The 23,611-nt window shown below is 35.1% G+C and overlaps 1 protein-coding gene across 3 annotated transcripts in view; it reads right to left on the bottom strand.

Annotated features, from left to right (window-relative positions):
- Positions 1-1,321: 1,321 nt before the first annotated feature.
- The window catches only part of MTMR6 (myotubularin related protein 6), a 37,612-nt gene continuing 15,322 nt past the window's right edge, over positions 1,322-23,611 (bottom strand). Inside the window, exons 3-15 of one of the 3 annotated variants that reach the window (XM_059144041.1) lie at positions 21,385-21,547; positions 19,854-20,011; positions 19,195-19,323; positions 15,970-16,104; positions 15,213-15,326; positions 13,709-13,841; positions 12,399-12,508; positions 11,860-11,985; positions 9,159-9,208; positions 8,543-8,743; positions 6,467-6,598; positions 6,255-6,381; positions 1,322-3,554 (exon numbers count right to left, since the gene is read on the bottom strand). In XM_059144041.1, coding sequence (XP_059000024.1) covers positions 3,294-3,554; positions 6,255-6,381; positions 6,467-6,598; positions 8,543-8,743; positions 9,159-9,208; positions 11,860-11,985; positions 12,399-12,508; positions 13,709-13,841; positions 15,213-15,326; positions 15,970-16,104; positions 19,195-19,323; positions 19,854-20,011; positions 21,385-21,547 — 1,839 coding nt within the window. In that variant the 3' untranslated portion in view covers positions 1,322-3,293. The remainder of the gene's footprint in view (positions 3,555-6,254; positions 6,382-6,466; positions 6,599-8,542; positions 8,744-9,158; positions 9,209-11,859; positions 11,986-12,398; positions 12,509-13,708; positions 13,842-15,212; positions 15,327-15,969; positions 16,105-19,194; positions 19,324-19,853; positions 20,012-21,384; positions 21,548-23,611) is intronic. The other 2 variants (XM_059144043.1, XM_059144042.1) reach the window with 2 other exon arrangements.

The following is a 23,611-nucleotide window of genomic DNA, read 5'->3' as shown; positions in this document are numbered from 1 at the left end:
GGTATGTGATTTGGTGAGTGCTGTGAAGTGTGTAAACCTGGTGATTCACAGACCTGGGGATAAAAATATATGTATATAAAAAATATATGTTTATAAAAAATAAAAAATTAAAAAAAAAAATAGGTTCTACATTTTAACTAACCAAAACATGTTAATGCCATCTGGAACTACGGCATGAAAACGCCAACAAAATAGCTAAAACTTGGCCAACTTTATTCACAATTGCTGTAACTTGGAAGCAAGCCAGGTGTCCTACAATAGGTGAATGAACAAACTATTTATCCAGACAATGCAATGTACATCCAGACGTTGGAATATTACTCAGTACTAAAAAATGAATGAGCTATCAGGACATGAAAAAACAGAACCTGATATGCATCTATTAAGTAAAAGACATTGATCTGAAAGGCCATACACTATATGATCCCTACAATGTGACACTCTAGAAATGGTAAAACTATGGAGACAATATAAAGATCAGTGGTTGCCAGGGGCTTGAGGATAGGGTGGGATTAATAGGCAGTGCACAGTGGATTTTTGGGCCATGAAAAATACCCTGTATGATACTATAAAGGTCATTACACAGTGTCCAAAACCCACAGAATATACAATAACAAGAATTGAACCCTAAGGTAAACTATGGACTTGGGGTGAATATGATGTGTTAGTGCAGGTTCATCAATTTTAACAAATGTACTACTCTGGTGGGGTATATAAGAAATTTCTGGACCTTACCTCAATTTTGTGGTGAACTTAAAACTTCTCTTAAAAAAAAAAAAAAAGTCTTCAAAGAAAAAAAAGTCTTCAAAGAAAAAAGGAGGGGTTCCCTGATACTAACCCCCTGCCCTGCTACTCTACCAAGTAAAGAGAATTTTAACAACAACAAAATAGACTTCCCTCCATCTTTAATTAGTTAGGGTTCCCTGAGCTACTTCTGGCCTAGCTAACCTTTCAAAAACACTTCCATATAAACTCTTTCCTGAAAGTCATTTTCTTCATCATGTTTATCTCCCGATATACATTTTACCTTGAATTACATGTATATATTCACTGGACACTGCCTTCCACGAAAATTAAGTGACATTATCAACTCTATCTGCTGTACCTTTTAGCCCACTATGCCTATTTTAATATTTTGGAAATTATTTTTATACGTTGTTACTTATCAACATTGTCAACCTTTTGGAAAATGACTTGCTTAAACCTTATAGTGTTATGATTAGTATAATGTGCAGGTCCATTTGCCTAAGTGAGGAAAGAAAAAACCAATCACAACTTGATCCCGTTTGTTGTTTTTTTTTTAAAAGAAAAACATCCAAAGTAAAATATGAACATTTAATTACCTTTAAATAATATGTAATAATTTACATGCTATACATTCCCAAATACACTGAATGTAAATTTTTCTAAGACATATACATAATCTGCTTTTTGCCAACATATACCCCGTAGGTCACTTAAGATGTTAACTGACTTCTCAGTCCATGTGTGAGCACATAAACACACATGTATATGCCTGAAGTTGAAGATACTAAACAACAACAAAAGAACACTTGAATATAAGAAGTCTGCCATGGAAGATTCTAAAACCATAATCAGTAACTAGAACCAAGTAACAAGGCACAAAAGTTTCCCTTTGTGGTCACAAAGATTAAGATTCCTGTCCCAGTGCTTAAGTATGGAAATAGGCTTGGCTAAATCACAAACTATATTTTATGGTACATTTCTGTTACTGTTTAAAAAGAAGTATTTTTCTTATTACATAATACATTACACAAAAGCATTGGAAAAATAAACAGATTAGTTAAGTTCTCATACAATAAAGCTTTTTTTCCATTTGAAAAAGATATTTATGCTCAAAACTAATATAATAGATAGAAGTACAGTAAAGAGAAGCATTAGGGATTCTACCCAGGTTTCCTACTACTCCTGAATCATACCTCTTGCCAGTCATGTTACTTAAACCTTCAATTTTAAAGCCAGCTGGGTGATACCATCAATTGCATGTGAATTGTTGTTTTTTGGGGTTTTTTTTGCCTTATTATTATTATTTTTTTGGTCATTTAAAGATATGTTACTAGCACACAGAACAGTTAATTTAACATGGCAAAATGAAACTTTTCCTAGCATTTAAGTTGTTTTTGCTAAACATTAACTTTGTACTAGGCTATTCTTAATTTTCCTTTTTTATTCCTATGTTAACGGAGAAAAAAAAATGTTCCACATAGAAATAGCTGCTTTAAAATTCATGCAACCAAGCAAAATCTAAACTATCAGTACTTCCCTTTTTTAACCCCCAAATTTGGGGGGAACGGAGTTTGTTCTAGGAAGAGCAACTCACTGAAAGATAAAACAGTATGTGTGTGTGTATACACACACATTCTTCATTTCATCTAAGAACAGTTTTAGAGCCTTAGCTTTTTAAAGTTACACAGTTATCCAAAGAATAAAGCCAACTGAAGCCACCAAGTAAGAATTAAAAGGATGCAGTAATCCATACATAAAAGATACTCAAATATGTTTATACATATTCAAGATATCAATAATCTAAGTTGTAAATAATGTTATCAAAGGTAGTACTGCATAAACTGTAATCAGAATAAAACCTTCAGTTTCGTTAATTTTGAATATGGACGTGGGAGCAGCTGACCATGAACTTAACAATGTACGTGCACATCTGTTTCCACAGGAGTGTTGTAGCATGCAGCCCCCGTAGTAACGACATTGCAATTCTTTCCAAATTAACCAAAAGAAAAAAACCCAAAAAACCAAAACCTGCTCTTAGCTATAAAACTTAAGGGTAAAGAATAAACCGAGATTTTAAGGCTTTCTTAAAGTATTTTTCATGGCACTTCAACGTTAACATTACTAATAGGCAAAATATGTAAATACCCATAGTTACAGAGTTATATAATCAAAAGTACATGCCATGTCAATTATTAAGTAATGGAGAATTTTGTCGAGTTTCGTTTCCTGACAATTATAGTTAAGGAAGGCTATTCATGTTTGGCTGTAATTTTAACATATAAATCATACAGAAATGTCAATTCACTAGTATATAGTGCAAATTGTGTTTTGAATGAATCCGCCGCCACCACTCATTTCTTAAAGAACTGAAAGTCATTCTCTGCTGGAAATGCAATTAAACTGACTTATTTCTCTCACAAGAGCAGTTATTATCCTTTCTTCAACTATAAAGCTCTAAGACAAATTCCTTTTGGTCACGTGCACAGATCATTCTCACAAGAATCCACGTCTTGCATTACAGTCAGTCCAGAAAATACTCTGCGGATCTAACAGGTCATTCTGGCCACACCATATTCCAAGCTAACCACACCAGGTTCCGACTTGGAGAACTCTTCAGCATATTCCCTGTAACGATTATCTGCTGGGTTGCTGCCCTCTATAGTTCGAAGAGCGTGATTCACAGGCAACAGAGTTTGCTCCTTGAAACACAAGGAAGTTTTGAGGGTAGGTGATTCAGGATGAACTGAATGCAGTAACTCCTTGGTGAGAATTCCATCTGTTTGCTTCTTTTTACATTGCTTAATTTTCTAGAACAAATCCAAATTTGAAAACAATTACTAATTCCACACACTACATGTTCAACATAGCTTAGATGAAAGAAGAAACCATGCTTTTGTAAATGTTCTCTCTTTATGAATACAAAGTTAAATCTCAAGAAATAAAGTCTACTGCAGAAGAGTAAGATGGTTGAGAATCCTAATAGTTTACAACTTTTACAGTGGAAAATGGTTATTATGCTTGACTGCAAAAGATCATTAAGTCTTGATATTTAAAAAAGGCACAGATTACCTAGGAAGTATAAAAAGACAGTATTTTATAATAAAAGAAAGGTATATAAGACTTCACCCTGAATCATAATTGTATAATATAGCAAACACATACTTACTTACCTGAAGAACTTTCTTACATGGTTTTCTTACAATGATTTGTTAGGTGAACATAACCAGCTTTAGAACACAACAGAATTTTAAAATATTTTTAATTTTTTTTTTTTAAGATTTATTTACATATTTTTGAGAGCAGGAGAGCAGGGGAGGGGCAGAGGGAGAGGAAGAGGGAGAATCTCAAGCAGACTCCCCACTGAGCGCAGAGCCCAACTCCGGGATTTATTTCACAACTGTGAGATCATGACCTGATTCGAAACCTAGAGTTGGACACTCAACTGACTGAGCCACCCAGGTGTCCCGACAGAATTTTTTTTCAAACAGAATCTAAGATTTTAAAAAGTATTCTTTGGCAGAGTATCATGCTCTCCAAATCCCTGGACTGATTTCTGGTCACTCTGCTTATATTTACCTATGTCTTAGATCTGCCTCTCTTTTTATACAACCCTTCTATCGTTTCCTCATGCAATCATTAATTACCTTCTTATGCAAGAGATGACTAAGGAACAGCCCCGCCTGACAGGCAGACACGACAGTGAGTTATCCAACTGTCTAGGATTTTTAAAGTACGTACTCACTGATCCTTTTTGTTTATATGTGATGACAGAGAAAAAAATTACCAGAAAGTCTTACTGTGGAGAGAAACTTTTTAAACAAGATACAAAAGAAGGTATAAAACAAAAAGACTGATCAATCTGACTGCATTAAAATTCATAACATCTATGGCGCCTGGGTGGCTCAGTGGGTTAAAGCCTCTGCCTTCGCCTCAGGTCATGATCCCAGCGTCCTGGGATCGAGCCCCACATCAGGCTCTCTTCTCAGCAGGGAGCCTGCTTCCTCCACTCTCTCTGCCTGCCTCTCTGCTTACTTGTAATCTCTGTCTGTCAAATAAATAAATAAAATCTTAAAAAAAAAAAACAATAAATAAATAAATAAATAAAAAATAAAATTCATAACATCTATACAAAACATACCATACATAAAATGGAAAAGACGAGAACAAACTGAACAAAACCACTAGTGATATATATTTAGATATATATCTATATGTATCTATATCTATATATATATCTAACAGAGAATTAATATCTGGTACTTTACTGTGAAGTAAAGAACTTTTACAGATCAATAAGGAAAAGGCAAATATACCAACAGAAAAATGAGTGGAGGTTTGAATAGGCCATTCAGAGAACAGGAAAAATGAAATGGCCCATAAATATTGAAAAGTCATTCAACTTACTTTGTTATTATGGAAATCCAAAACTGAAAACCAGTTAAATGTTCTGTAGAGGCTGAACAGACTGTGATATATGCATATAAGAGAATTTTATATAGTAGTTATTAATAAAACACATGAGTTAAAGCTCTATGTATCAACAGGGATAAATTTCAAAACAATATGGATAAAATGAAGCATGACAGTATAACCATCTTTATATAGTTTCAAAACAGTTCTGTAAGCTGGGTGAGGGGTACATGGCCATTCATAATCTGCTGCTTTTTTATACCTTATAAAAATATATTCCTTTGTACTTCAATATAAAATAAAAATATTTCAAATCACATAAAATAGTATTATAAATTGTGGGTAAAAACATATATAGTAGAAGTAGAAAAATATGCACGGGAATAATTAACAACAAATTCAGCCCAAAGTAGATGGGGAGGGCTACAGAGGGGTAAATTTCTTCAAATATATTTCATTTCTTAGAACAAAAACATGAAAGATCTAAAGCAAGTATGATAAATGTTAAAATCTTACAAAGCTAGTGGTAGATTCCCCGGTATTTATTATGTTCATATCTCTACTTTTCTCTATACAGTTGGCCCCTGAACAACACAGGGGTCGGAGGAATCAACCCCCTCATGCAATAAAAAATCCACATATAATTTTTGATGCCCCCAAAATATAACTACTAATAGTCTACTGTTGACTGGAAACCTTACCAATAGCATAAACAGTCAATTGACACACATTTTTAAGTTGTATGTGTTAATACTGTATTCTCACAATAAAGTAAGTGAGAGAAAAAAATGTTACTAAGAAAATCACAAGAGAAAATAAGTACATTTATAGTACTGTACTCTATCGAAAAAAATCCACTTGTAAGTGGACCCGTGTATTTCAAACCTATGTTGTTCAAGGGTCGACTGTACTTCGAATACTTCAATGCTAAAATTCAGGGAAAGCAATTCAAACTAACCTGAAAGCAGAGGAGATCTGATTTTGAAACAGTCATGTACTTAGGAGGTTTCTATATATACAAATTTACACAGAGAACATAGGAAATACACTAATTTAATATTCCAAGTATATTACATTAGACGCTTCAGAATACTTACAGATTCTAAGTCTTTAATGTCTTTCTCTAACTGTTTATTTTGCTCATCCATATCCATAATTATATTAAACACGGACTGTCTAGGATGCAATGTTCGATCAAATTGGTGGTACATGTTTCTCCAAAACCTTTATGACAAAAACAAAAAACAACAACTCAATAAATTGTGTTTGAGAAAAATCAAGTATTAATACCTCAATGATGCCAACTTACTTAAAATTGAAAGATACTGTATTTGGCTCCAAAACTGAAAATTTCGGAGATTTAGAACTGTAGAGAGGATTTAAGTACTTCTTTTGGTCATCCAGGAGAAATGGCCACAGGGAGTAAGTCTTTTCCTTTAACCTTAATGTAATGAGAAAAACAAAGATCTTTTCCACAGATGCTAATATTTATTTTTATAAATCAGGCAATTGTTTCCCAAGATTTAAGTTTTAATTTTTCCTTCTCTTTGCAACCTAACCTCACCTTGTCTCTGAATTGTGTATTCTCCCTTTACTCCTTTCACTTATAAGGATGAAATAAATAAAACCATGTCTCTCTGAATATAACACAGGTCGACCATTCTCTCACAAGCATACACATTAATAGATTCCTTTCAACTCACAGTTTCATAAACATGGTCTCTTATACCTATTTCAAATCACCATACACATGTATACAGAGCAGACACGGGTATCACTCTTTGGCCTCATTCTCTTAGCCCTATATCTGGGTTGTAGTAACATGTATTATTAAAGCAGGGATAAATTTAAGCGTGAGAGAGTAGCAAAAAGGGAATTAGGAAAAATCAGAATATTATTCAACAGTAAAATGATGCCAATCATACTGCAACTCTTAAGAGTAAGTGAAGTAAGTGGATAAAGGGTAGAATGGTTTAGATAGTATATTTACCAAATAAACATAAAATAGATAGGATTATGGGGGAAAATGGAGTTTGATCATTTTTCTATGACCCCTAAGATGACCAATAAATAAGTTCTTAAGAGAAAAACCACTAGGAAATAAATGCTTTTATTATCATCTTCCTTTAGAAGAGGATGTGTGGCCCAGACTGAGACGAGTTATTCCTAAAAGAGCTCTGTACTCTTAACAGTCCTCTGGTCTGGGACGCCTGGATGGCTCAGTGGGTTAAAGCCTCTGCCTTCGGCTCAGGTCATGATCCCAGGGTCCTGGGATCGAGCCCCGCATCAGGGTTTCTACTCAACAGGGAACCTGCTTCCTCCTCTCTCTTTGCCTGCCTCTCTGCCCACTTGTGATCTCTGTCTGTCAAATAAATAAATAAACTTAAAAAAAGAAAAAGAAAAAGAGTCCTCTGGTCCTAATTATGATACACTACTGTGATTTACTATAGCACAGAGCTAAAGTCTGAATGCTCTTGGATTTGTTCACCTCTGTCATACTCTTGTTCCAATTGTAATTCCCTTTACACATCTTTAGAATCTTCCAAGTGCTCTCAGTTCTGCCTTCAACTCTGCTGAGAGTTGAGAATATGTGGCTGTCTTCAAACTACTACCAGATTTAGCTTCTCTAATATGTCACTTGGACATTCAAGAATCTCTAACTGCTCTTTATTGACTTTTAAGAAATCTAAACTCAGAAACCCAACCTAAAAAAAATTTATATTTAATCACTTCTCACAGCCTTACCCCACATTTCCCTTGCATCAAAATTTAGCCAGAAACCTCTATTACCAAGACTGGTTAGGAAAGAAGAGGTATGCGACCCAACTCAGGGACAGACACACTACAGCCAACATAGATCTATTTTCCCCAAAGAATTATCTGCTTAGAAATGTGAGAAAAACTATAAGGCCTCATTTTACCTTAAAACCAACAGTTTTTAAATCCTTTACCAAACCTTAAAGCTTAGTGACCAATACTTTCTACGAAATGACATAATGTTAAGATTTTTCTGTTCTAAATATATATGCAGAATAGAAAGGAGTAGGATGGTGGTTTCCAGGGTGTTGGTAAGGTTTCTTGTTCTGGGTGCTGGTTACATAGATGGATGAATTTCAGATTTACTAAGCTTCACACTTACGCCATATCACTTTTCAGTATGTACGCTTCATTTCAAAACAAATTTTTAAAACGTGTTTTTACTATTAACCTCAGGATATGAGGGATAGAGGGTACTTAGCTTCAGAAATACCAGACAATAAAATCTTCACAATAAAATTAAGTTCTGTTATATACTGCCAAGATATTTTATTATATTCCACTATGATTTATGTTAGACTTCAACCAAGTAGGAAAAAAAGAGCCCATTTTATGCAAACTATCTTACTTGAGCTCTTCTCTTTCCTTCTGACAATTTCCAAGGAAGTTTCCAAACTGGCATGAATGAATATGTTCATGGATCTGAAGAAGAAACTCTTCATTGAATTCAAAGGCTTGTGGGAACTGTTCGGTCAAATGCCACACACACTCCAAGAACTGAGTAAACACTGGTGAGACTTCCTTTGGGTCACCATCCAAATGGCCACACCTAGCCCCCCAGAAAGTACAAGCTTTTAAAAATGCCTCTGAAAGAAGTCAATTATTCAGGTATTGTCAAATTTAAACACACACACACAAACCTAAAACTCAATATCTACTGTCATAAAAAAAGCATAATGTTTTTATTTGAAACAATTTAAATCTATGAGTTTTTCAACCACAACTTTAAGGGGTCTATTACCTTCTAAGTACCACAATCCAGACAAAAAGGAAGGTAATAAACTGCCACATAAATTAACAAAGGTCTGAGAATTGAAAGAAATCACAGAAAAAAATTGAATCAGTTTTCATACAAAAACAAACAAACAATAGCACGCTCACCTACGCAAGTTCATGAAGAACAGAAATATTTTGGCACTCTAAAACGGTTTTACAAAATATATAAATGTAAAACTATGACTCACCTCTCTGAAAACTTATGTCCAAAAGAGATCCAATCCTTTTCTATTAAAACCTTAATGAGAAAAAGCAAAATCCATTTTACAACTACTTTCAATTTCTTCTGTTTAAAATGGATTGAGTCCTATTATCTTAACAGCATTTACACTTTTAACTTATGGCTGCAAACAAAACAAACTTTTGTGTAATTACAGGCAAAAGATAGCAAGAACCTGGATTAGAGATTGGTATAACAAAGGGTAGAAATGACACTTAAAAGAAATACAGTAGTTCTTTGACTTAAATAATTTAGGTTGTATTTATTACATTTTAAGTGCAAACTACATGTTATAAAGTGCTAACACATTTACATTTCTGTATGTCTAATGATGGTATCTGCATAGAAGAAGGCTAAGAAAATGTAAATCAGAATGTTAACAGTTAGCTGTGGGTAGTAGACTGGGGTGTATGCTTTAAACCTTTTGGCTTACTTGTACATTACTTACACAGTACTTACCAGAAAAAGAATGATAAAAACACCAATAAAAAGTGTATATTCAAATTCAGATGGTGATATCTAACCTCTTGAATGGACTATCTTTATCTATTTTCTCTGTCACAGCTCTACTGAAGTAATAGGCTTCTAATTTTTTTCAGTCTAATTTATACAACATATCTTCTTAGTATTTATCATATCTCATAATTTCATTATATAATCACCAAGTACATTCTTTACAGTGTCAAAACTGCCACCTTTGGGGGGAAACCTAGATGGCAGCAGAGTAGGTGGATCCTAGGCTGGTCTTGTCAGCTGAACACAAATAGGTAATTATCAAATCATCCTAAATACCCAGAAATCGGCCGGAAGACTGACAGGACAAAGTCCACAACTAAGGGGAGAGAAGACTCATCAAAGATGCACCGAGAGGCAACATGATCTTTACTTTCAACTGTGCACACTGGACAAGGAGGTTAAATTCCCACTGGACAAAATGAAGACAGAGAAAGTCACCCCAAAAGGAGCAAAGGAGGTAGTACTCACTGCCAGGGATTTAAAAAAACAGCCACCTTTAGCTTCTCCTTGTTGTAAATCTTTCCAGAGGCGATATAATGATAGGGAAAGATACAGTTATCTGGAACCATGTTGCATGGGCTCAAATCCTAGCTCTGCCACTTCCACACCTGTGGTCTTCAGGCTTGGAGCTCCAGATTTTACTGTGGGCTCTCTGCCTGTCCTCCACACACCTACCTCTAAAACTCAACTCAGTATCTTTCTCATTGCATTTAGACTTCTGCTTCTCTCAGTAGGGAGCAAGAGAATGCCCACCCATCCTAGCAACTGAGTCCAGAGATGTTAATTCATCCTGGAAGAGGCCTCCTCTCTTTTCCATATCCAAACCAGAAATAATTCTTACTGATTCTACTTTCTCAACATCCCTGGAGGTTGAACCTATATACCTTTTGCATTCACGTGGTATGGCCTTACTCCTGGCCCTCTTTTCTCTCCTGAGTTATCTTACCAGTTTCTACACTGGTGTCCCAGCCTCCATTTCTACTACCCTCCACCTAGAACACCAAGCTGTCTTTTTACAAAGCAGATCCAAGTAAGTTTCTGTTTCCTCTATTTAAAATACTTTAATGGCTCTCACTACCCGAAAAGGTTAAAGGCCAAATTCCAGTCTTCTTTTACTGAAGCCTTCATACCACCATATCCTTCTGCTCCCAAGTGTCCCATTCTAACACCCTGAACTCCAGCCAGCACACATCACCTGCATTCAGCCTAAGGAGCTATGCTTTGGTTCTCACTGTTCCTTTTGCCTGGGAAGCTCTCACATCGTCCCTGGGCATTTATTACATGATTTCATTTGAATATCTAGCAAGCAATTAAAGCCAAACATGGCAGAGAAAGTATTCCTCATTTTACACTCTTTCGGTAAGCTGCACATAATTTTATTAGTGGCACTTCCATTCAGCCTGTCCAAGACTCAGTATGTTAGTGCCAATGGTGCTGAAAGGGATCTGGTGATGTTAAACCTTGCCCTGCTGTAAGATGGCACTGCATTTCATTATTCTAAACCAATGAAAACTTTCTACCATCTCTTCGCTTATTTTAGTTGCCATGAATTAAGATGTAAATTTTGAAAACATAAGTTAATCTGATCATGTGTCAAAAGACAAACAAAAAACAGGAGGCAGGGTTTTAGCTTCACAAAGCAGAAAATCTATTCAATGAGAAATTTAATCTTCGGATATAAAACATGCTTCCTAATGTGTAATTACAATTAACGAACGAAGGCATTTTAAACAGAAAGTATGCTCTAGAACATGATTTTTAAGTACGCTTATTTGTGCCTTGTTTTACATCACTCACATTTGTCGGATAAAAGTGAAGGAGAAAATACTGAATATTTCTACTATAACATTTTAGAAAAAAAAACTTTTAAATTTAAAACTTGCTGTCAAACAGATGGCACAAATGGAAATCAGTCCAACTCAAGGTTGTTCAACCACAGCTACTACACACACTTTGGGACAGTTAGGTCTTTGCTATGGGGGCTAACCTCTGTCGTATAGAACATTAGCAGCATCCCGGCCCCTACCAGCTAAGTGCCAGTTGCACTCTTCTCTTTGTAACAACCCAAACTGTCTCCTAACATTGCCAAATGTCTCCTGGGAGGACAAAAATCACTATTTGAGAATCACTGGTCTAGCCAAATCACTCCTTACCATGAATCCTTTGATTGTTCTGTAGTAGGAATCCAGTAAAAGAGAGCCAAGGGAACAAACCTGGGAAGTCCTATCCCAACCATCAGAACAATGTACCAACACACTTGCATTTTCAACCATTATTGCCTGAAAAGAAAGATCACATACTTAGATTACAGCAGAATACATTTCTGGTACATCAGTTAAATTCTACTTATTCAAAAACTACACTAGCAAGTATTGCATTACACAGAAGAGCAAGGACTGTGATGATAATGCTGTCACAGCATAATTTCCAAAGAACAAGACAAAACACACAAAAAAACAAAAAACAAAACCAAAATTGTTGTTTCCAAGTGTCTGGTGATTTCTTTTTAAGTCCTTACATGAAGTGCTATGTGATCTTTTAAAACTCAAATTAAAGTAAGCCTCATTAAAGAGGTAAAACATAAAAGTTCTCTGACTGGAAAGGGTACCAGCAACCAGCAGCCAAGAGAATAAATTCATTCCTTCCTAACGATTATAAATCCCCAAACAAAATATGAACAACGAAGAGTTACTTTGGCTAAGAAGATTGCAGCGTCCATAACAGCTTTGATATGGCGAAGCCATCCTGAGCTCTCCAAACCAGAGTAGAAATCACTGACAGAAAGCCCTTTGGTACCATTGACTATGAAGGGGAAAAAAACATTTCATTAGAATGAGGCTAGCGTCTCCACTTCTCCTATTCAAGTTCTCTTGGGGTAAACTGGGAGGAAGAGGACAAAATAAAAAAAGAGTCTGTATAAATGAAAAGATGCTACTCGGACCTCAATATTGGATTTTTCAGGTACATTTTTTTTTTGTCATTCCTTGTGCTTAAAAAAAGCTCCAATCTCTCAGGACACCTGGGTGGCTCAGACGGCTAAGACTCTGCCTTCGGCTCAGGTCATAATCCCGAGATCCTGGGATTTACATCAGTCCCATATCAGGCTCCTTGCTCGGCATGGAGCCTGCTTCTCTCTATGCCTCTGCCTGCCACTCTGCCCGCTTGTGCGCTCCCTCTCTCTCTTCTTCTTTTTTTTTTTAAGATTTTTTTTTTAAGATTTTATTTATTTATTTGACAGACAGAGATCACAAGTAGGCAGTGAGGCAGGCAGAGAGAGAGGAGGAAGCAGGCTCCCCGCTGAGCAGAGAGCCCGATGTGGGGCTCGATCCCAGGACCCTGAGACCATGACCCGAGGCAAAGGCAGAGGCTTTAACCCACCGAGCCACCCAGATGCCCCTTTCTCTCTCTCTTCTGACAAGTAAATAAATAAATAAAATCTTTAAAAGAAAAAAAGAAAAGTTCCAATCTTTTTTTAAAAAAAATTTGGAGTTCAAAGTATTTAAAAGTCTGATATTTTAATTGTTAAAACTCCACACCACAACTGGAAAGATATTTTAATACTTAAACGAAGCGTTATTTTCAACTAATCTTCACTGTACACACTAAGCAAGCATATTTATCTAATAGTGACCATTTTTTTTTTGCAGAACCATTAGAACTGTCCTGTCCAATACAGTAGCCACTCCCCAAACTGACACATGGGTGGTATAAACTGAGATGTGGTTTAACGGTGTAAAATACGTACTCATCAATTTTTTAAGACTTAAAGGAAAAAAACTAATGTGTCATTACTGATTTTTTATACTGATTATATGTTAACATGTTTTAATACATTATGTAAAATATATTATTAATATTATTAATATTAATTTCCTTTTTTTTTTAAACTTTTTTGAATGTGCATATAGGGAAATTTTAAATTACATCATTTTAAATTTTATAATGTGCTAACATTTTATTTCGACTAGACAAAGTTGCTTCAAAGGCAAAAAATAATCATACCTTCCAATAATTTTTGAAGGCTGGACCGCATGACATGAATATTTTCAATTCCAACAAACTGAAATCTTATGTTAGAATAGTTGTCTTCATTTTCATAACCTTTTCCAGCTGCTCTGTTGGCCATTGCATTCAGCTAAAATATAAAGTTTTAGAACTTTAGAGACAAATTGCTTTTATCACTTAACCTAGTTTACCAAAAATCATGAAAATACTAAACAAACTACATTTTAGCAGAGTTTAAAGAACTCTGAACTGAATATGTTACCATTTTTTTAATAAGCAAAGTGTCACATATGTTATTAAGAGTAAAAAAGGACACTTTATATAAAGTAACAACATGATTGCTATATAATGGAAAGGTCAGACAAGAAGTTCCCCCACATATAATTTATGAAACTAATTCACTTATGTTTTTACTCAGTTTTCTGCATGTCTGTAATATTTCGAAATTTAAAAAAGAAAGAAGTATCTCTCATCTGAATCCTAAATGATTCAGAGATGAGCCAAGCTGGGAAGTTTCCTGTTACTGAATGAATCTATTAGATTCATTTCAGAGCAAGCCTGGGGAACACATGATCATTCAGAGAGCCACAGGGACCCTGAAAAATCAGATCTGAAATACACGTCAGATTATCTGAGAGCCTCCATATTAAAAATTACTGGAGGTCCACACAATATATACCATGGAATATAACCCCCTAGCTTGATACACCTCCAAGAACTGGGCTAAAATTGGTCTCTAAGGAGAAAACAGACTGCCTGTAGGTCACTAGATCAAATGCTATCAGAGGCTCATTTAAGATTTGGTATGTTTAATTTTTTCAGACTTGGATTTCATATTGTATATTATTACAGTTTACAAAATATTCTTATGAACTTGGTTGAAACAAAATCTAAATTGGAAGACAAAGTAGCTTTTCATTCAGTAGATGGGGGCCCAGGTTGGTAACAAGGAAGTTCAACTCTACCTACTGACTCACTGGTTATTCAGCACCTATGATGACTAAGGTGAGAGTTAGATATTAAAATGCTTCCGCCTTATTACTAGTTAAGCTGAAGTTTAAACAGTATAAACCAAGCAATCTAAGAAAGGCCTGTTTTCTGTGTAGAAGGCAATTATACAGATAAGAGGTACTAGGTCCTGGGAAACAGATCATCCTCAGGCTTCATATTCAGAAACTTGTATTATAACCAGCTTTTATATCTATTATCACCTAAAAGTAATTCTGACCATTGAATCTACCAGATTAAAAAAGGAAGAAAAATAAAATTTGTCTTACAAGAGATATCACCAACATTCTTGACTTCTAAGAAAGTCTTTTCTTATTAACAAGATAAAAAATTATCAAATTCTAGTTTTTAATACTTCTTAATTTACTCAAGTTAATCTCATCTTGTTTCCTCCATTATCTTTTGTGAGAATGAATAATGATGAGAATAACTTCTAAAATAGCTACCATTCCTTTCAACAAAGCTGCCTAGAATTGTGCTCTATATTGCTCACTCGCTTTTTCTCATCGATTTCTCTTATTTTCTCATCATTCCAGATTTTTGAAGAAATCCTCACTATAATTCTGCCAATGTCCTTTTGTGTAGCCCACCAGCTCTGCATTCGATGCTATAATAAAAATTAAAAGTAATGTTAGCTATTACCATTGAAGATTTTAATTACTTTAGTTTCAGGATCCTATATGAATTAGTGGCTTAACGGTATTTATAAAAAGAAAAGGGGATTCTGACATTTGTCTCAATGACAAAAATTGAACCTAACATTACAGATGCCTAACAGAACAACTATTTCCTGTTCACTATTTAAAACTCTCTAGTTCAATGTTTTCTAACTCACTATTTTCCTTATTTTCTTGAATATTTCAAGTTAACGCCCATTATTTTAACATGAAGTGTTCTGACAATTAAAAATTCTACTGAAAAAATTAGAAAGATTTTTTAATTTTTCACAACACACTATTTATTATTTCTTCACAATAACATAAGACTTCCACACGATCAAGAGTTCCCAACATAAAAATCTGTTTTTCTAAATTTATACATAAATCAGAAGACATAAGATATCACTATCTGGGAAACAGGTCTCCTAAGTTGGTATTCTTTTAAAGACTGCCTTCCTCAGTGTCATTAGCCTCAGTTAATTTAAAACTGGGATTCAGACAGGTTAAATATGGACAAACTGATCAACTCTCATTAATTAAAGTAACAAAGATAATTAAATTAACAGACTGTACTAGATTCAAGACACATACTTTGGGCCTGGTATCCATGACATACATATAGCGATTGACTGGATTGGCTTTACTAATGGCTTGAAGCAAATGTTCATCCTCCAGGCACCTGGCACTGAATCCTGATAGTGGTTGACTACATCGACAAATGGCAGCCTAATTTTAAAGGACAGAAAACAACAGATTATCCAAAGATGTCTAAAACATGTCTTTAAAAAACGCTTAAAAGAAAAACAAAAGTTCAAATCAAATGTGTAATCTGTTTAAAAGTTGGCAGGACAATTCGAAGACATTAACTTTGAAATCCTATTTTAATTCAACACTATGTGAACATCTTGATGTTACATAAGTTTTCCCAATATTCTCTTCTGAAAAAGTGAAATGCCTCCTTAGGTAGTTTGATGAAAAAAATCTTAAGTCCTAAGAAGCAACACTTCATCAATTCTCTATCATGTATCCTACTAAGATACTTGCATGCTATGCTCCAGATTACAAAATACTTTCAACTCAAGTTCAAGTAAGGGATTAATCAATAAAGGTAGAACAGGATTTTTTAAAGTAGTAACATTTGAGCTTTTATATTCCAAAAGTCTTCAGATCTCTATTTAGGAATCAGCAATCTTTATATAAAATGAGAAAAATGAACTTTAATTCAAGTTTGTGTTAAAATATAAATCTAAGAGGACAAAAATATCTGTTAGAGAAGTAGTGAATGGTGGATTAGATATTTACTCTTGTTCCAAGTCTTAAAAAGAGATTAGCAGATTTAGACCCATATACTTTTTCTCCAATCTCATCCATACCAACTCCAACTTAACCATAGCCCATCATTCCAACCATAGTATCATTAAGGGGAAAAAAAAGTATACATAAATTCACACACAAAATAAAACTATGTGAATTAAATAAAATAGAAGAAAATGAAATATAAAATATAAAATTATTTTCAGACATACTTTCTCATTTGTTAAGTTAGGCATTGACTATCTGTTTTCAGCCTAGCTTTCCAATAAACAAGGTATACAAACATGGGTGTGTCAAACAGAGGCCATAACCAGTCATCATTCTCTATGACTTTTTTATGAAAAACAGATTAGGAATTTCTGTTTAAAATTTTACTTTTTACCTCTGGCTCCCTTCTAAAAGCCAACTAAAGTTCTAATTGGGACATCTAAAATATATAAAATTAAAAGGTCAAAGAGAATGATAAAGGAGAGAAAAATAGAGAGGTTAACAAAATTTCAGGACATGAAAACAGATTGAGAAGTTAGTAATGATCAATTTACCAGAACAGAGAAAGTTGTCAAGTTGTTAGGAGTCAATAATAATAAGCATTTTGAGCAGCTAAATCCCAGAAAGGCTTAGGATTTGGTACCTCTAAAAGCCTGATCTGGAGTATAACTGAAAATAGAATTGGTTGAATATCCATATAGCGACTGGTTAAGGCTCCCAGATCTTCGCTTGCCCTGAACACAAAGTTTACTCTATGAAAAGGATTAACCTGAAGACTCTAGACAATATGCACAGATGTAGGTAGGAGCAAAGCTCTATACCAGCCCCCACCCCCCCCAAAAACAAGAGGATGAAGTAAAGCCTACAAAACAAATTGTGAAATCCTCCCATCCACCTTCCCACACTTGAATCCTAGAAAGAACTAACACACATATTGGGATGAAAATTAACAACAGAAAGAATCCAAAGATAGAGATCACTCCTGCACACAAACTTCTAAAAAGCTTGTGGTACTTCACTTTTTAAGTACAAGAGCCTAGCCAAGAATCAGATACTTGCAGGACATGAAAAACAACAACAACAAAAAAAACAAAATAAACAGAAAAAAGGAACTCTGAGCAACAGACAACTAATGTGGGGAGCAAAAGAATTCTTTTAAAAATACCCTTAACATCTTCAGAGAACCCAGTCATCATAGCCAAGAATAGAAAAATATCTAAAAAGTTCAGAAAATAGGAAGGAGAGCTTAGATTTTTAAAAATGGAATAGCAAAAATAAAGAGGTGGATGGGACGCCTGGGTGGCTGAGTGGGTTAAAGCCTCCGCCTTTGGCTTGGGTCATGGTCCCAGGGTCCTGGGATCAAGCCCCGCATCAGGCTCTCTCTGCTCTGCAGGGAGCCTGCTTCCTCCTCTCTCTCTGCCTGCCTCTCTGCCTACTTGTGGTCTCTCTCAAATAAATAAATAAAATCTTAAAAAAAAATTAAAAAAAAAAAGGGGTAGACTGGAAACAAAGTCAAGGAAATCTTCTAAAAACTACAAAGAGATGGAAAATAGAGAAAATTAAGAAAAACGGAGGTTTACAAAAGCCCACTTGCCAACTCACACACACACAAAACACAATTACAAAGAAAAGTAACAGAAGAGAGAAAGTTACCACAGAAATAGAGAAGTAATTTCCCAAAAGTGAGTTTCTAGATAGAATTTTTAAAAAACACACCAAGGACTTCACTGTGAAATTTCAGAACACTGGGGAGAAAAGATTTGAAAAGCTTCCTGAGAAAAAAATCAGGTCACAAGCATTGGGAGTCAGAACTAAACTCCACAACTGGCTGGCTGTTGACAGAGGAAAAGTGATTTACCATCTCTTTACAGGTTGGAAGTTACAGGTAATCAGCAGAGCCTACCTTATAAAATTATCATGGGACTTCTTGCATATAATGCATCTAACACATAGTACCTTGTGACCTACTGTTCCAAGCTACAAAGGAAAATTTTGCTGTAATGAGCAATCCCTATTACAGCATCTCAGTATAAAGATGTCTCCTCCACCTCTTCGTACCGCAAAATCCTTCTGATTAGAAGTGCTTTCTATAAAAATTGTGAGCCTGAAATACCCTTGGCTCTCTTCTTTTTCTCAATAGTTGGTTTGTCAAAGCTATCTTCTCTTCCCAAATATAAGCAGGATCAAGAGAACCACAGGAAAGAAGAACCTATCTGTTCACTCATCTCATTATTTTCAAGTCCCTACTAAAAGAAAGGAAAGGCTGAAGGAGGGTGGAGGAGGAAAGAAAGATGAAAAGTATTAAAGTTTCTATACATCAGGGTAATTTTAAAATTTCAAAACGTAATCAAGAGAAAAGCTAACACTTCTCTATCAGCAACATTATAATAATGACCTTCCTATGTAAAAATGAGTGTTCATTTGGACACTTAAACCTGAAGAGGGGTTATGCCACATTTGTAAAAAAAAAAAAAAGAAAAAAGAAAAAAAAGAAAAAATATCTTCTTTTCTTACCTCTTTATTGTGATGATAATAGGAAAGAACTGGGAATCTTCCCTTGCTCCGGAATTTGGAACTACCAACAATTATTGGTTTGCTTGCTATTCGGGGAACATAAAGTTCTCTGGGATAAGTTTCACAAATCTGTAAAAATCAAATAAAACATATCCATTCTACACACAGTTCAAAAACTATGAGGTTAAAAATCACCTTTAAAAAACTTTAAGACTTATTAAATGCAAGAACAGTACATAGCAATATATAGACAACTTACTACACTACTATGACACTCTCCATCTTGGTACTAACATGTTCTGAATTTCTCCAAAGGTTGCTAAGTTGAAATAAGTCAGTCAGAGAAAAACAAATACCATATGATTTCACTCATTATGTGGAATTTAAGAAACAAAACAGATGAGTAAAGGGGGAAAATGGGAGAGTGTGGCAAACCAAGAAACAGACTCTTAACCATAAACAACAAACTGGTTACCAGAAGGGAGGTGGGTGTGGGATGGGGGAAATAGGTGATGGGGATTAAGGAGTGCACTTGTAACGTGCACTGGGTGTTATATGTAAGTGTAGAATCACTATACTGCACACCTGAAACTAGTATCACACTGTATGTTAACTAACTGGAATTTAAATAAAAACAAACAAAAATGTTGCTGAGTTACCTTGTATTCTCGGTTGGCATCAGACAGCTGCCAGTTTGAATTTGGCACTCCCATCCTCTTATATTCCTCAGCAAGATCAATGAGCTCCCAACCTTGTAGTCGTTTCGAATCATTTTGTTTGGGATTGTAAGAGAATGCATAGAGATCTTCGTATTTTGCTATCGTATACAAAATACATAAATGTTATGATGCAACTTCTAAGACTTAAAACTCTATAAATAACAGTAATTTTTCTTTTTTTTTTTTAAATATTTTTCTTTAAAAATTTCAAAGAGATAAATAATACCCGAACATATCTGGACTCAATTTATTTTCTCTGTCCTTCAATTCAAAGGATCATATCTAAAGGCATACACATTAAACTGAGATTCAATTTATATAATCAGCAAAAGCTAGTAAACAATAATTTTATATCAAATACTCTAATGTAATACTTCTTTTTCCTAAAAGTATAATTTTAATGACACAGACCCAGGTATGTCTCACCCACCACACTTCCCAAATGATACATAAAATGGAAATACTAAATGCTGAGATAAAAAACTAGAGGTGGCCTATAGAACATGAACTTGCATATACATTCCTTATAGGACAGTGGCAATGGTTGCACAAAGCTTCAGAGAGCACTTAGTCCTGAATAATATTAAGCCCCTAAAATGACAGAACCATCTTTACTCTAAGATCTGGCTTAACTTGGGACAATGCGTAAATGCTACAGTGTGCTATGTCTCCTGGAGACATCTACATAATTCAACTCATGTTGGGGGGGGGGGAAGCCTCCAGATCCCAAAGGCATAGTGACAGGATTCCTTGCTCTGGCCTACACTCTTCTCATTCCTCCTACTACCTACCTCCTGAAGTAGGATTCACCCTCTCTTTTCCCTCTGGTTATCTCTCTTATGCTCCACTCTGATCAATTCAATTCATTGGTCCCAGTGCTACCAGAGGAGCTTGACCTTCCTTTTCATTTAACAATCAGTTCCCAAGTTATTCCCCATGGTTGTGGATACGCACTTGGGGGGTGGGGGGTGGGGAGAGCTGCACCATTGGCCACTGACAAACTTTAAAAACAGTAATATAAATCAATAGTTTTAAAAATCTGTATTCTAGGGGTACCTGGTGGTTCAGTGGGTTAAAGCCTCTGCCTTCAGCTCAGGTCATGATCCCAGGATCCTGGGATTGAGCCCCACATCAGGCTCTCTGCTCAGCAGGGAGCCTGCTTTCACCCCTCTCTCTTCTACCTGCCTCTCTACCCACTTGGGACTTCTGTCTGTCAAATAAATAAATAAAATCTTTAAAAAAAACAATCTATACTCTAAATGCTTAACTTTTTTCCTTACTCTTACCCCTTCTTTGGAAATCATTCTAAAAATTTAGAGCAGAAGCATCTAATTATTTCCAAGCCAAATTTTTTGGAATAGAGTACACAAGAACTTAAGGGTAACTTCAATTATAAAGTAACAATGGCATATTACGTATCTTAGATAATCCATCTCAAAATTAAGTAAGCTTTGGTCTCTAAAAACAGTACCTTGTTTTGATAGTTGTAGTAAAGAATTGTAAATATCATGGCAATCTCTTTCTCTGGGAACAATGAAATGCACAATCCTGAAGTTCTTGCACTGAATCACAAGTGGGCATCCAGAAGTAGTCAAAGCTAGTTTCTCTACTAAGGCAATATGGTGGTGCAATATCTACAACATGAAAAAAACATGATCATCATCATAAAAAAGGGCTAAATATCGTATTCTCTTCCAGAGCACATGCATGTTAAATGCCCTCTTCAAACAAAGTACTCAAAACTTGTGACTGAATGCCTAAGCCAGAACTATGCTCTCTGACTTTGTCTATCACTCCACATACTCAGTATATCATCAAACCCTGAGAACTACATCTCCCACATACCTCTGTAACCTCTCTACTTCTCTCCATGTCCACTGTCACTCCCCTAGCTGTAATGCTCCCATTGTAAGTAGCCTCCTAAAAGTTCTCCCTATATCTACTCTTGACCCCCTCTAACCCATTCTCTACAGGGCAGGTGAGTGACCGTTAAAAAGCAATTTAAAAAAAAAAGGGTAATCTAGTCATGTCATTTACTAGACTCTGGCTCTAGACTCATTTCAAGTCCTTCCCCACATCAAGTTTGAGTGACAGAGTCCTCTCTTTGGCTCCTCAAATGCACCAACCTTCTTTACATACACTGAGTTGCTCCTACTAACTGGGAAATTATAGGAACTTCTAGTATTATTTCTGGCCTTTGTTGTTTAAACCTCATCATCAAGAAGAACAGCCTGAAGACCCCCATTGCCTTTCCCAAGTAAGTTAGATCCCTTCCATTTTCTTATGCCTATACTTTTCCTTCACTTAGAACATGAGTAATTCTTTGTATAGTGAATGTCTATTTTTCTAGCCAGATGCTGGGAACTTCGTAAGGAGCAATATTACGACTAAGCTGAGCATCATTCTATCTCCAGCACTTACCACGGTATCTGGAGCATTATAATCACCCTATTCAAAAAAAAGTTACAAATGTTATACCTTACATTAAATGTTATACCTTACTTAAAATTTGACCAAATGAGCACTACAAGTGTCTTTGCTTATACCTCTATCACAATGTTTATTGAATGAACAGAAAGTCCTACTATAAACTCAATATTTTAAATGATTAAAATTTAAATATGATTATCATTCATACCAGTTCTAATACTGTTTGCTACTAAAAATAAAAAGCTTTCTTTTTCTCAATCCCATTCCTATGAATTTAAAATATTTATAAGAAGTTTTTCTAGAAAGTCAAAGATCTTAGAGTCATAGCAGGTTCCTGAGTGATAAAATTCAATCATGGCAAGAAATCAATGCATCACAAATTAATCTAAAACTTTAATACAAGTACAGTAAAAAAATCCCAGACTGCTTTTTCCTTTTTCTGTGGCAGAGTAAGAGATAGATGATTATATATACCACACATATATATTATATGATTATAATATTAAATGCTAATATTAATATTAATTATTTGTATTTTCTAAAGTTCTCATGCAATATTAAGTGCATAAAATAATGAAGAAAAGCTTTAAAAAGATTAATAAGAACTTGTTCTACAGACATAAAAAGTATATATAACACAGATATTTAGCACTTGCTACAAATAACCCAACCGGTGGCTAAGATTTAGCACTGACATTTATATTAGTAGGCCTGTGCCAAGTTATTCAAAATGATCTGAATAATAGTAACATCAAAATAGAGAATAAGAGACAATAAGCTACTACATCACTATTATGTTTCTAATTAAAACCCAATACTATTTGCAAGAAGAAAATGTTGGAGAGACATTAGTTGGCTCTGCCACTAACTAGTTATGTGATCTTGAAAAAATAATAATCTGTAAAATAAGAAAAATATAAAGTTAGTAAGCCTCCTTCTAGATTTAAATGTTCATTTTTATGGACCAAATGTACTAAACAGATTTTATTCAGGAGAGACATATGGGAATATACTGACAAAAAAGCATTTTAAAGACAATAATCAGAGATAATACAGACTTTTTTCGCTGCTCCCAAACTATGTTCCCGACATCTGCAAGAAGAGGTCCATTGGGGAATGTCCCTGTCTATCTCTAGGAGATAGAAAACATACTGAGAAGATACTGAGGCAGATGGACGAATGAAGGGTAGACTGAGTGAATGAGAATGAATGATCTGACAAGGCCCTGCTTGGTGAAACCCTTGACAGTTCCTGGGCCAGCACTGGAT

This window comes from Mustela lutreola, chromosome 13, assembly GCF_030435805.1.
Source record: "Mustela lutreola isolate mMusLut2 chromosome 13, mMusLut2.pri, whole genome shotgun sequence".
In the NCBI taxonomy this organism is placed as follows: domain Eukaryota; kingdom Metazoa; phylum Chordata; class Mammalia; order Carnivora; family Mustelidae; genus Mustela; species Mustela lutreola.
The sequence above is the reverse complement of the archived record's forward strand: the minus strand, read 5'-3'. Positions and strand labels throughout refer to the sequence as shown.